The sequence below is a fragment of the Talpa occidentalis genome, unplaced genomic scaffold (assembly GCF_014898055.3).
Source record: "Talpa occidentalis isolate TD23 unplaced genomic scaffold, MPIMG_talOcc4v2.1 talOcc4.2, whole genome shotgun sequence".
Taxonomy (NCBI): domain Eukaryota; kingdom Metazoa; phylum Chordata; class Mammalia; order Eulipotyphla; family Talpidae; genus Talpa; species Talpa occidentalis.
The window spans coordinates 95,118,776-95,132,716 of NW_023602073.1; the positions used below are offsets into that span (position 1 = coordinate 95,118,776).

Below are 13,941 nucleotides of genomic sequence, written 5' to 3' on the forward strand. Positions count from 1 at the left end.
TACAAGTTTTTAAAGGTAAATGGAAATTCCCTACTGTTTAAGGATGATTTAAAGATTTCAAAGGTTCTGAAGACATTGCAAGATTCTAAAAGCAAGAAAAAAAATCTTATATCCTATCTGAAAAAAAGTTTCTTAGAACTTAACAGAATTAGTATTTCAAATTTATTTTTAAGATTTAAATAAAAATAGGAATTACTGACAGCTACTGTAATATAACCTTTTATTTCCTCCTAACATTAAAGTTATGTGTGTGTGTTGTATATTAGACCACAATAGAAAAATTCCAGGCTATTAAAAAATAAAAAATAAGAATACTTCTTAAAAACATGAAAATATACTTGAACTGAAGGAAAATTCTGAAAAAAAAAAATGGTAAAGTCAAGGTATAAAATAACTATTAATGAACACCAGAGTCAGTTAAAATAGCGATATTTAAATAATTACTAAAAATCTCGTCACATAACAAAAATATAAGATCCAACAAACTATTTGAAAGATAAAGGAAAGAAAACAATGCACACGATTTATATCTAAAATCATAGGGTATACTGACAAAGAGGCCAGGGAGATGAATAGCATACAAAGCTTCTTTGTCTCACACATGTGAGTGTAAAGAGACAGAATTTCACTCAACATTCGTATATTTAGGGAAAACCTTTCATAAATTTAATGGGTGACTACAAACTGAAGGTAAAACAAAACACAGTATTAGACCATAAAGAAAATTTCTATTTTTTCAGTTACGGACTAAATGTTTGTGTTTCCCCAAAATCTCAATGTTGAAATTTAATTCCCCAACATGATGATATTTCGAGGTAGGCCCTTTGGGAGGTCATGAGGGTAGTACACTAATGAATGAGTTCATTACAAAGTACAGGCCAGAGAGTTAACTCTCCTTTTCCACCATATGGACACAACAAAAAGTTGATCGTATACAAATGAAAGTGAGCCCTCACTAGAATTCAAACATGCTGGCACCCTGATCTAAGACTCCCAGCCCTTGTACTGTGAAAAACAAATGTGTGTAATTTAAGACACTCAACCTATGGTATTTTGTTATAGCAACCATAGCTGATTTCTGGGGGTGAGAGGGAGAGTGAGAGGTTGTTAACAACATTTTTGTGATCATAATTTACAAAACAAGGGAAAAAAAGCCCAAAAACAGGAATAAAGGACTGTTAAAAATAAAAATAAAAGATTAAGGATCTTAGAAAGATAATTTAAATATATCTTACTTTTCCTCATACCCAACTCCAAATTATCAGTCTTTCAAGACAAATTTCTACTGAGTGTAAACTGAGTCTTTGGTAATGTATTGTCCCATTCGGAGCTAAGGCTAAAAATGTTTGAGGCCTGAAATGGAAGACTATACAGGAAAAAAAGCAGGGAGGCTTTCCTCAAAATTTATTGCAGGGAAGTGGAAACCTCTAACTAATGATGCAGTGGGATGAAGAACATGTTTTTCCTTCTTGTATGAACTGCAACCCCCGATAGCACTCCAACAACCAAACTTAAGCCCAATGAGTCAATACAGAAAAGTAAGAACAATGTAATCCACAAAGGAAGGAAAAAGGATCAAACTAGCATCAGATTTATTGTCTCTAACACTGGAGACAAAAGACAATAAAAATAGACAGAAAATAACTGTACCTCAAAAATTCTATAGTCAGGTAAGGCATGACTAACCTGTCAGGAAAAAGATATTTGCAGATATGTAAGAAATCAGAGTCCCATCTGAGAAAAATACAAATAAAAAAATAAACCTGAACAATAGGAAAGGGAAAAGGGGTGGACAATGAATCTTGAACTATATAAATGCAGTTAAATTTAAATCAGATAATGACATACTATAAGGAAAGTTATTAAAAAATGATATAAAATTCAAGAAGAAGATTCTTAAAATAAAAGGAACATGCATGGTTATAAGAGAAATTCTAAAAAGAAAGAAAAAAAGCCCAAAAGCAAAATTCCTAAGACATTTCAATAACATCTTTAAAGACTGGATTGAGAAAATGTTCCAGTAAAATATTTCAATAAAACCTGAGGTGAGTGGTAAATAAAAACATTTCAAAAAATGTATCTGGAGAAAGGAAGGAAAGGTAAAGCACTAGAAAGTATTCCAAGTCTCTCCTGTGCTAGAGAGAGGGCTAAAAGACTATCTCAGGGGGGAAATAATTGGTATCTTCTTTTCAAACAGTAACAAAAAAATGTATATCTGATTATGAATGCAGGGAAAAGAAAGATAATCCTTCATATAACAGGAAAAGTATCATATAAACTAACAAGGAGGCAAATTAAATTAATACCAATGTGATCAAAAAGAAAGTTTCCTTAAAGACAAAAAAAGTAGGTAAAACATAAATTACGGTAGAAGGAATAAAACCAAGTACCTAAGCACATTAACTTTGAATGGACTAAACTTGTTCACAGTCTACAATTTGGCTTAAATAAAACCAAGTACATTTTCAAGAACAAAGTTTAAACAAATAGAATTTGTCCAACAAAAGACTAGATTTGATGTTGAAAGAGACTGACTCTATTGTCTAGACAAATCATACTTTATCACTACATTCCTCAAAATAAATATCTATGTGGTCTTGAGGCAACAACACGAAGCTGGCACAGTTACCTTCTTTATGACCCCAGAGGGCCACCCCCAACCTTATAAATTTTAAAATTCACTCTCATTTTGTTGTACACAAGTGTTTTGCAAAGGAGATGCTCCCTACAGTTAATAGTTCTTTGATGCTTTCCTCAGAATATACACTACCTTAATGCCCATTAGAAGAATGTACAAATTTGCATTTCAACTAGTTTAAGAAAAAAAGCACTTATCTGCTCACATCTAAATTGTTGTTTTAGAATTTTTTTTATTTGAATAAGCAAACATCTTTGTAGATTCACCAAAGAAAAAAGTGTATTTATTCATTCAGGGCATTTTTTTTCCTACTTGATAATACAGGGTATGTTTTTAATCTATTGTGCTGAGGTTAAATCATTAACTATAACCATTAACTCAAAAAAGTAAACATCTATCAAGTTCTAAACTGAATTCTTAACATGCATCATTTTATTTAAGACCTATAAAAAAATCCCATAAAGCAATGTTACTTTTATATTTTACCCCACTGACAGTTGTGAAGTCTTGTAAGGGCAGAATTCATATTTACTTTTTTCACTCCTGTAATTATATTGAGTATGAATAAATCTTCACAATAAATCTATGTTATAACCACTACTACTTGTCAATATTTTACAATGAGGAAACTTAAAGAGGTGAGCATCCAGGCTATAAAATCAGTGGAGCTAGGATCAGGTTATATGCAGTCCTGTTGTTAATCACTACACATACTCCCAAGGCTATTTTAAGACTTTTGTTACAAAAAATCTACAAATAAAAGTTAAGTGATTTTTGCTGTTTCTTACTCTCCACTTGTTTAACAATTTATGGTTAATTATACAACTAAGTTGAAGATAATATGCATTTCAAAAGGGAAAAATCATAGTGGAATCAAATAGGAAATGATTCACATGGAAAATTCAACTTAAACAGTTGAGCAAATAACATAAATTTGTAGGAATGGCAAAAGGGAATGTGAACTTTTAAATCTATCCTAATTAAAACAAAAAAGTAGCAAACATTTAAATGCTTAAATATGCCCACTTCTGGTCTAAAATATTTTATACATATTAGCTCATTTAATCCTCACAAAAGTCTTTTAAGGCCAATTCTATTTTATTGATGAAGAATCTGAGCCACATAAAAAAGGAATGTCCTCAAGGTCATATTCTAATAAGCAAATAAGAAGATTTAAATACAGCCATTCTGGCTCCAGGATCTATTCTTTAAACTGTATGCTATACAAATAATAAGTTTATACTGCTCAGTAAAAATCACTGACATTGCATTAAACAGTTAAAAGTTTCCAAAATACACACTACCTTTGTGATTTTCTTTTTTGATAATGTCCATGGTATTGGTAATAGATTAGTTAATATAAATCCATAGTATTTTTAAATAATGTATATCTCTCAGATAAAAATCTATATTACATGCCTATAAAGCTTAACACAATATAGATTGCTAAGCTACACAAAAGTTATTTTAGGTCATGATACTATACTTCAAGTTTTCAGAAATGACACAAAAACGGGTGAAAAGAACAAAGCCTAGATTCTTAATTGCCATAAATAGAACATTTAACACAACAGATTTTTTTTATTTGTACTTCATTTCAATCTAACAGGAATCTATTTCACAGCCACTTTATTATAGCAACTGAGACTCAAAACCATATTCTGAAAGCCTAAAGATACATAAAAAATTACTGCAAATATTTTCAAAGATTGGTTTTTATATTACAGCTCTGAAGACATTCCACTTCATTCTAAGCTTTGTAGAAATATTTAAAAGTGCAATCAAAAAAAAAAAAAAAGAAACTACCTTATCTCCTGCTATTTTAATATCTTAGTCCCACTTCATGAGCCACATGCTATGATTCTTATGATTCAGAGACGTGGCTATTCTCCTTTCAAATTATTATAGGCATAGTGTAATACCCTTTAATAGACTGTATCTAACATTAGCATTAAATATATAAACTCATTTATTTAGTGAAAACTATTAATAGATAAAACCTTCTTTACATTTAAAAATGTATTATCTTGGCTAACAGGATAATACAGGTTTTACGCAATAAGTTGTATCTCATATTAAATATTTTCTTTTTGAAAATTGACATCCATATTACATAGTGCACCTATACCAAAACCATTTTCATAATGCTATCAGGTGATCACCTTAAATGCTGATACTTTAAAGATGTACTAAAATCAAATATAATTCAATTTTTAAGACATTTAAATAAGTAAAATCTTAAAAGGACAAAATTTATTTAAAAGCATAATAAGAATGAAAACAAAACTGGGAATAAAAATTACCAAACTGAATCACATTTTGCTATACTATATTTAATTGCAATGGACAACTGCAAGGAAAAAATACAATTTTTTGTACTGAAAAAAGGAGGCATTCTACATTTATCATGCAGCATTTAAGTGCTGCTTAGAATTATGATCTGTGAAAGGCAAAATTTTTTTCAAGACACAATGAAGCAATAAATATAAACAATAAGGATTTATACTCCTTAACTAAATACTTTAAGTACAGAAATGGACAGAATAGAAGATTTAGTACTAAAGCAATTTAACAATCTTATTTCATTTTTGAAGAAGTCTTATTTCCAAAGAATATTTATCTGCATCATAAAAAAAAAAAAAAGATGCAGGCAAGAGTCATAGTAATTAATCCCTCAGCCTCCACTATGTTCTTCTATAAGGTACTTTCAGAAGAAAATGTAAAATCTTCATTTAGGTCCTAGTGTTGCTATTGATGTGTAGATTGCACAGTAAACTGGCAACCCAGAGTATCTGGACCCCAGATGCTTTGTCAGGAAAAATAATCTTTACCACTACTTATTGATTTTGTAAATATATATGAATGTGTGTGTACATGTATATATAAGCCTATATACACATATTATGAGTTTGGGGCAATTTCTCAAAATACTGATTAATAATGTTATTCACAACATATAAGTATATTTAATTATATATTATTATAATTAGTGAAATATTACTTAGTATTAATATCAATACTTCAAACATTAGAGAAATACTATTATTGTATAGCTATTGACAGAGTTGTAAACTCAAGATTAGTCTTCCTGACAAAACAGCTCATGTATAAATTTTCTGTTGCCAGTATTACTTCTCTTTTCTAATTCTTTGATATTATTTGATGGGATATATTTACTCTATTAAAATCTATGAGTAGTCAAAAGTTTACCTATCCATGGATTAATTAGCAATACTATTTTGGGTACCCAATAATTGTTCTCACTAAACTGTATTTTGCTATTAAGTCACAATCTCTTATTTAAAGGTACAAAATATTAAATACCTCAATTCTTGAAAAGTGACATCTACCTGACTTACTAAACTCTTTTTACTTAGGATTCACCACACTACACTATATCTTTATTTGAAAATGCAGTCTCTTAAAAGACTATTTTAATCTCAGAGTCTGGATTCATATAACTGATCACTATCCTTTGTTCTATTAGGTAAAAGAAAGCAAATCTGTGGTTAACCTCTGTCAAGTAAAAAGAATTTCATGTCATGAATTGATAAACTTTAATCTCTCTGCCACAGTTATCTTATTTATAATCCTTGATTAAACATTTCTAATTTTCTTGTAATGTATTTACTTAGATAAAATGCCATAAAGAACTGCAGCTCAAGGTAAAATGAAACAAGACTTTAGAAAAACAATGAATATTCATGTTAAATCTCATGTTTATTCTAAAGTAGCAATCAATAAATTCGTAAGAGCATAAATTCAAAAAAGCAAAAACATAAACATTTAACATAATGAAAAATCTTAATGAAATTCAACACTTAAAATCTTACCATATTATACAAGCAGTATTATTTCATGAAAAAATGGTGCAGGTGAGGGAAGATGCTTACTTACCCTTCTCCTCCCATTCTTGTTATCTTGAGGCGAAAATCTACAGAATTCAGACTGGGAGGCTTCCATTTTAAAATATCATCACATCGACCAGGTTTATATTTCTAAAGTGAATGAAAATCATGGTTAATAAGAAGCTAAAAAATTCAACGTTTTTAAATTGAGGTAACAATGGTTTACACAACTGTATATGATTTAGGGAAATATGTCCACAAAATTAAACATTTTGGAACATAATACCACTTATTTTTTTATTAAGTAACTTACTACTTCTTTCCTGAATGTAACTTGTTATCTTCAGCCCATGAATGAGGCTAGATATCTATCCTCATATTAATGGCATTTCTCCTTTTTCTGCCAAAGCATATGTGTCATTCCAATATGTGGAAGTCCAGAAGAGGAATAAAACCAATATTACAATGATTTAAAGAATTTTGATAATTTTATTTTTTTCAGCTTTACTATTGGATAATTTACAATGATTTATACCATGATTTATACCATATATTTATACAATTATAAATATATAAATTGAATTAATTTTTTGACCACTGAATCTTGACAAATAGATTCAATCATGTAACCATCACCAAAATCTTGATATACAGCAACACAATAACCCATCAAAATTTTCTCCTGATACTTGTAGTCAATTCCCTCCTACATACTCTCTGCCAACAATGGTCTTTCTATCCCTGTAGTTATACCTTTTCTAGAATTCATAAGATAATCTTAACCAAGTTTTGGCTAGTTATCTACGCTGTTGTATGTATTAGTAGTTTAATTCTTTTTATTACTAAGATTCCATTTATGTATACACCATAAATTGTTTATACATTTAGAAATAGGTGAATAAATGGAAAGTTGTCAGGTTTTGGCTACCATGAATGATGCTGCTCTGTAGACATATGTTTTCCTAACTCTTGGTAAATACCTAGGATTGAATGGCTGGGTCACATGGTAAATGCTGCTTGACCTTGTAAGAAGCTATCAAACTGTTTTCCGATGTGTTTGTAACATTTTCCCATTCCCAGTAGCAATGTATAACAGGTACACCCAACTAAAATATAACAGCTAAAACTATAAAACTCTTAGAAGAAAACAGAGGTAAATTTTTATGGTATTGAATTTGGCAACAGATTCTTAAGTATGATTCCAAAAGCACAGGCTATAAAAGAAAAAATAGGTAAGCTGAAACTGTGTATATCACAAGGTATTACAGGAGACAATATTTGTTAATCATGTAGCTGATAAAATTTAATATACAAAATATATAAACAATTTCTATAACTCAACAAAATTAAAACTATAAGCCTTGAAAAATAAATAATCACTCATGAAGACTTGCAGGATGAAATAAATATGAGAAAAAAATAACTTGAAAAACACAGAATCTACTGAAGAGAGGCAAGTATATGAATTCAGCAAAGAATATTCAGAAAGGAAAAATGATATGTGTTCTCATTATTTTGTTTAAAATACAAGTCAAACAGAATTCTAAGATTTTTATAGATCTGAGAAAAACTGCCCAAACAGGATTACTTATTTCAAACAGAAGCCCATATAATGGCAAATTTAGTATAACTTAAGTTTTGCTAAGAAAGACAAACCATTGATAGGAAAGACACTGTACTTAGAGCAAGTTTAAGAACACAGTATACACTGTTTTCTTTCAAGCCTTGGGTTTAAATATGAATGAAAACAAAATCAAACATATTTCAATTGAAGTTTGCATCCATGTATTTGCCCTGAGATATTCATTTAAACAATATATATCCTTCAGTATGCAAACAGCCAACAGGTGTATGAAAAAATGTTCAACATCACTTATAATCATGGAAATGCAAATCAAAACCACAATGGGATACCAACTCACACTGGTGAGAATGGCCCATGTTAAAGAAAACTGGCAACAACAAATGCTGGCAAGGATGTAGAGAGAAAGGAACCCACTTACACTGTTGGTGGTAATGTCCAGCCACTATGGAAAGCTATTTTCAAAAAATAGTATTTTGAAGATCTTCCACACACCTTTCCATAGTGGCTGGACATTCCCACCCACAACGATGTAAAATATATGTAAACAAATAAACTTAAAAAAATACTAGAAATGGATCCTAGTGACTCCTCTCCTCGAAAACTACACAAAGTACACAAAAACACTCATTCAAAAGGAAACCTGCAGGCTTCCCCTGGTGACGCAGTAGTTGAGCGCTGGGCTGCAAAGTTGCCCACAGCCTCTGCAGTGCCAGTTCGATCCCTGGCCACCAGAGAGGGGCCCACATGGCGCGCAGACCTCTTCTGCCGCACCTGCTGCTCCCCTTAGCAGTGTATTTTGTCGGTCTGCCTGTTTTGTTCCCCGCTCTGGCTCTGGTGAATTCTCTCGCCCTCCTGCGCTTCTGACTGTACCCAGTGCTTGTATAAATAAATAAATAAATCTTTAAAAAAAAAAAAAAAAAGAACAAAAAGAAACCTGCACTCTGTTTACAGCAGCACTATTTACAATAGCTAAGATATGGACCAACCTAAATGCCCCATTTAGTATTCATTAGAATACTAAGTGAATACTACTCAGCAACCAAAAAGATAACCTCCTGCCATGTGCCACAACCTGGATGGAGCTGGAAGAGATTATGCTAAGTGAAATAAGTCAGAAGGAAAAAGAAAAATATCAGATGGTTTCACTCATAGGTGGAATATAAGGAAACCAAACAAAGGGTCCAAAAAAAAAGACAAAACTGACAGGCAAACTACAGATCTGAGTCATAAGGCAGGAGAGTGAGAGGGGTCAAAACAGGGCAGGGAAGAGCACAAGGAACTATGGTGAGGGTTCATGAGCGCTATGGTATGGGGTCTACACCTGAGGGGAGAAATCAAATACTGTACAAAAATGAACAATATAAGAAAATTTAAAAAATGAAAAACTTACAATAATTAAAAAATAAACAATATGTATCCTTCAAAATGATCACAAATCTCTTTAGACTTTTTTTGAGTATTTTTTTAATAAATGCTGAAACGGCAAAAGTTTTCTAGTTGTCAACAAAATAATGAAAAGAATGTGATAAAATTTACATTTTTCTAATAAAGCATATTTGACAGGAATGTCATAGACCTTTTATAACAGTAGCTCACTATGGTAGTGAAGGGTAAAAAGAGTAAGGGGACAAAAAATGTCAGCATCCCTCCTTGATACCATTCACAACCTCTGCCAGGGTAATGTCACACTCCACAAATCATCGTTTACTTCTGTTCCCTATTTATTTATATAAGTGACTAGGAGGCTAGCTAGAAACCAAAGTCAATCTAAGTTAGTAAATTTAGGAAAGCTTAGTGATTGGTACAGTTTTAGAACACCTCATAATAGGTCCCTAATGATAAATATCAAAAAAGGATTTCAATGCATATTTTATAATAAATATTAAATATTCCTTACATTCTTCTCTGAAAATCAAGACTTAATCTTGTCTAAAGACAGAATTGCTGATTTTTATACAGCAATAATGTCAGAAACAAGTCATTCCTCATCTCACTGAATACCAAATATTTATAGCAATTTAAAATATTGGAATTTGTTAGTATTGGCCATTTCAAATTATCTTTATGAAAATAAAATGCATGATTAAACATTTAGAAAACTATATTTTTAAAATACTGTAGCTCTCAATGACTGATATAAATTCAACAATGACATAGATTTCTGTGAGTAAAATGTATTTAAATACCTATTCAAATGTAAATTTTACTTCCGCAAAAACCATGTCTAACAATACGCCTAACTAAATACCTAATAAAATGTTCATTGAATATTTGACAAATAAAAGTACAGAATTTTAAAACTTACTAAAAAATGTTAGTCTCAGTTATACTTAGGTTTAAAATAGAATATTTTAATTATATAATTATTTAAATCAGCAATATTGAAAAAAGATTGTATATATCAATCACTAAAATATCCCTTTTTTCATGATCACTAAAATAGTAAGTGCAAAGATACTACAGAATACAGAGAATTAAGTCTTTTAAATAAAACTTAGGAGTTACTAAACTTAAAATACAGGATCTGCTGAACTATAAACAAGAACACAAAAACATCCTTTTAAGCTACATGTTCCAATGCACAATTAGGAAGTAATACATTTTAATTTCATTAAATTCACTAGCATGTATCAAGATTAAAATAATTATCAAAGCAATAATTAACTGATACATACAATACTGAGTACTATAGAAGTAAATCTGAGTTGTCAATAACTTGGGAACAGATTGTTTGAAATCAATTATCAATACAAATGAAGATATCCATTGTTGCCTGGGGAAAAAACAAACAAACAAAAAAACACAAAATGATGCCAATATCAGGCAACAACAACAAAGTAACATGATCAGGAAAATGTTTACCAAATGAGATTTGAACCTTACTTTGAGGTAGAAATCAGTCATGTGCCAAAGAGAAGTCTCTAAAACTAGAGAGAAAACTAAATGGTAGCACAAGTGATCCATCTGTAAAGCAGCCTTTCTTGGTGGGGGTGGAGGGGGGGTTGATATTTGGTAATGCCTGCATTTTTGGTTGTGGCACTGGGGAAGGGAGGGAGTGCTACTGCCATCTAGTGGGTAGAGGCCAGGGATGGTGCTAAACATTTATATGCACAGAACAGGGGCCCACAAAATTACCATGCAGCACAAAATGTCAATTGTGCCACAGTTAAGAAACTCTGATGTAAAGTAGCCAGTAAGAATAACACCAAAGAGGACATAATATTTAGTTCCTCTTTGCCCGTACTAATTACAAACTTCATGATTTTAAGAAATCCAATATGGGCTTCATGCATCTCATTTGTAAAAACTCAGTAATAGCATTCTGCTTGCCAAAACAGGATATCTAAAACAGAGATACCTAAAATCTTTTGTAATCCTATGCTATGCTTCAATTTCCATTAGTAACATGTGGGTATCTACATTATTTTAATACATAATCCAATTCCAACACTGAAACATAATGACTTCTTTACAAGGATATTAAGAACAATCCTTGGCTTTACTATAGTATTAGTTTAATTTTTGTTGTTTCAGCATTACGTTTATATAAATCATAATTTTAAATAAATCCTAATTGTTAGATAGGAACATTTTAGTGACTTGATAAAATCCTTTGTCCACATTTCACTAAGAAACAAATAAGTGATAGGTGCATCTATTATGCAAACAAGACATAAATACTCTGTATAAAGGAAATGTCATTCACTCAACACTAAGTTCCTAGGATGAGCCAGTACAATATTAGCTGGAAAACGTAAATGATTACCAAGACAGTGAGCTCAATGAGACTGTTAATCCACAAGAGGAAATAGAGAAGTACTAAAAATTTATATGCACAGAACAAGGGCCCACAAAGAACAAAACCAAAGTTGCTAAGGTAAGGAAGTACAATAAAGAAACATCAAAATCAAAGGGGTAGTGAGGGAAGCATGAGGAAAGGAAGGTTTCCTGAGAAGAAAAATGCATAAATTAAATTCTGAAGAACAACTCAGTTATAAGAATTCTATATAATAGGACCAAGACCATACCTGAGTTGAGGGGGAGTATGTTCACCACTCTAAATTGTTCCTGTTGAAGTGCAGGAAGAAGCTGTTTCACAATAAAAATATGTCAAGGCAATCACTTGGCATTCCATTTTTGAAATGTCAAACTTGGTAGAGATAGCAGGGAGAGGTATCGTGAAAAGAAGTAGGGGAATAAAATGGAAGAGTCCCAGTTTGCAAAGATTTGCTGACATTTCTTATTTGCTTATAAAAATTTTATTGCTCTTATGGAAACTGATGTTGTGAGTTGAGGTAAAATTATAGAATTGATGCAGGTTTCTTAGTTTATCAAGGTTGGGAAAGTTACTCAAAAATACATTCAGATTACTATTTTTATTCACAATTTTAATATAAAATAATCAATGGCTTACATTTCAAATGAAAAAATTTTGAAATAATTATAAGCACACAAAGACTTCTAACATTTCAGAGCTGTTATTTTTTTAAGATTTATTTATTTATGCATAGAACTGGGTGTGGGTATGAGGATTCACCAGAGACAGAATGGGGAGAGCAGGCAGGTCTACTGAAATACACTGCTGAGGGGAGCAGCAGGCAAGACAGGAGAGGTCTGCTGTGCCATATGTGGGTTAGCTCCCTGGCCAGGGAGCTAACTCAGGCTGCAGTTGTGGTAGAGTGATAGCACTGAGTCTTAACCCCTAAGCCATCAGGTAGACCTGAAATTTCAGTTTTAATTTCTGCACATGGGCGGATCCAAGAGCTAGAAGAGATTTTGAAATTTAACCAATAAAGTAGGATAAAAACTGTTAAATGAAAGCAGCCAGTTATCTACCATTAACAAAATAAAACTCACCATTTGTCCAAAAGCATATGATAAAAAGTTGAAAAGGCCGGGTTAGATGATTACATGAGATGAAATTATAAAATTGCTCTAAAGGTAACCAACTGCAAGGTGTTTCTTAATTACTCTCAGTATTGCTTTGTGTAGAGTGGCAAGTAGGAGAAGGCAACTGGCAAGTGACCAGGTAAGCAGGAAGAGAGAATTCAAACAACCTAATAAACTTCTTCAGCACCTAAATAATTTAGCTAATCTCTACCACTCAGGCACCTGTAGAAGCCTACTGAATCAAGTATCCTGCCCTATTAAACAAACACTTAATCGCCAACATTCAACCTGTCCCACTCTCTGACTCCACCAGAGTGCCTCCGCTACTCCATCAGTACCTCATCACCTTACACACCATTATGTAATCTGCTATGTCTAGTTTCCTTAAAGAATGGAACCTCGGGACTCCCTGGTGGCGCAGCAGTTGAGCGCTGGGTTGCGAAGCTGCCCGCAGCCTCTGCAGCGCTGGTTCGATCCCCGGATGCTCCCCGGCCACCAGAGGAGGGTCCCGCATGGTGCACAGACCTCTCCTGCCGCCCGCTGCTCCCTTCAGCAGTGTACTTCGGTCCTTCTGCCTGCTCTGCTCCCCGCTCTGGTGAATTCTCTCACCCTCCCACGCTTCTGACCGTACCCCAGTGCTTGTATAAATAAATAAACAAATAAATCTTCAAAAAAAAAAAAAAAAAGAATGGAACCTCTTTGAAGGCAGAAATCCTGCCTTTATCCATTTTCATTATTTCCAAACCTTAGCAAAGTACATGACATAAAATAAACACCAATGTTTACAAATGAAGAAATGAGCTAATCTATTTCACAATTCAAGACTTTCACTTAAGACCACTGTCATGTAGTATAAAACTCCATTTACTTTTAAAGCTAGCCAACTCTGAGTTTCGCTTCTTCTCTGGTAGATATAATCCAAATAAAAGTGATCTAGTGATAGGTGATCAAATTCTAGATACAAGTAACACCAACAGTCT

The 13,941-nt window shown here is 32.2% G+C and overlaps 1 protein-coding gene across 4 annotated transcripts in view; it reads right to left on the reverse strand.

The window, feature by feature from the left end:
- The window catches only part of RNGTT (RNA guanylyltransferase and 5'-phosphatase), a 296,605-nt gene that overhangs the window by 84,539 nt on the left and 198,125 nt on the right, over nt 1–13,941 (reverse strand). For all 4 annotated transcript variants that reach the window (XR_008553280.1, XM_054699028.1, XM_037520092.2 and 1 more), the window contains one exon: nt 6,536–6,636. Coding sequence is in view for 3 of the 4 variants with exons in the window: in XM_054699028.1 (XP_054555003.1) it covers nt 6,536–6,636 (101 nt within the window). In the remaining variant the exon portion in view is untranslated. The remainder of the gene's footprint in view (nt 1–6,535; nt 6,637–13,941) is intronic.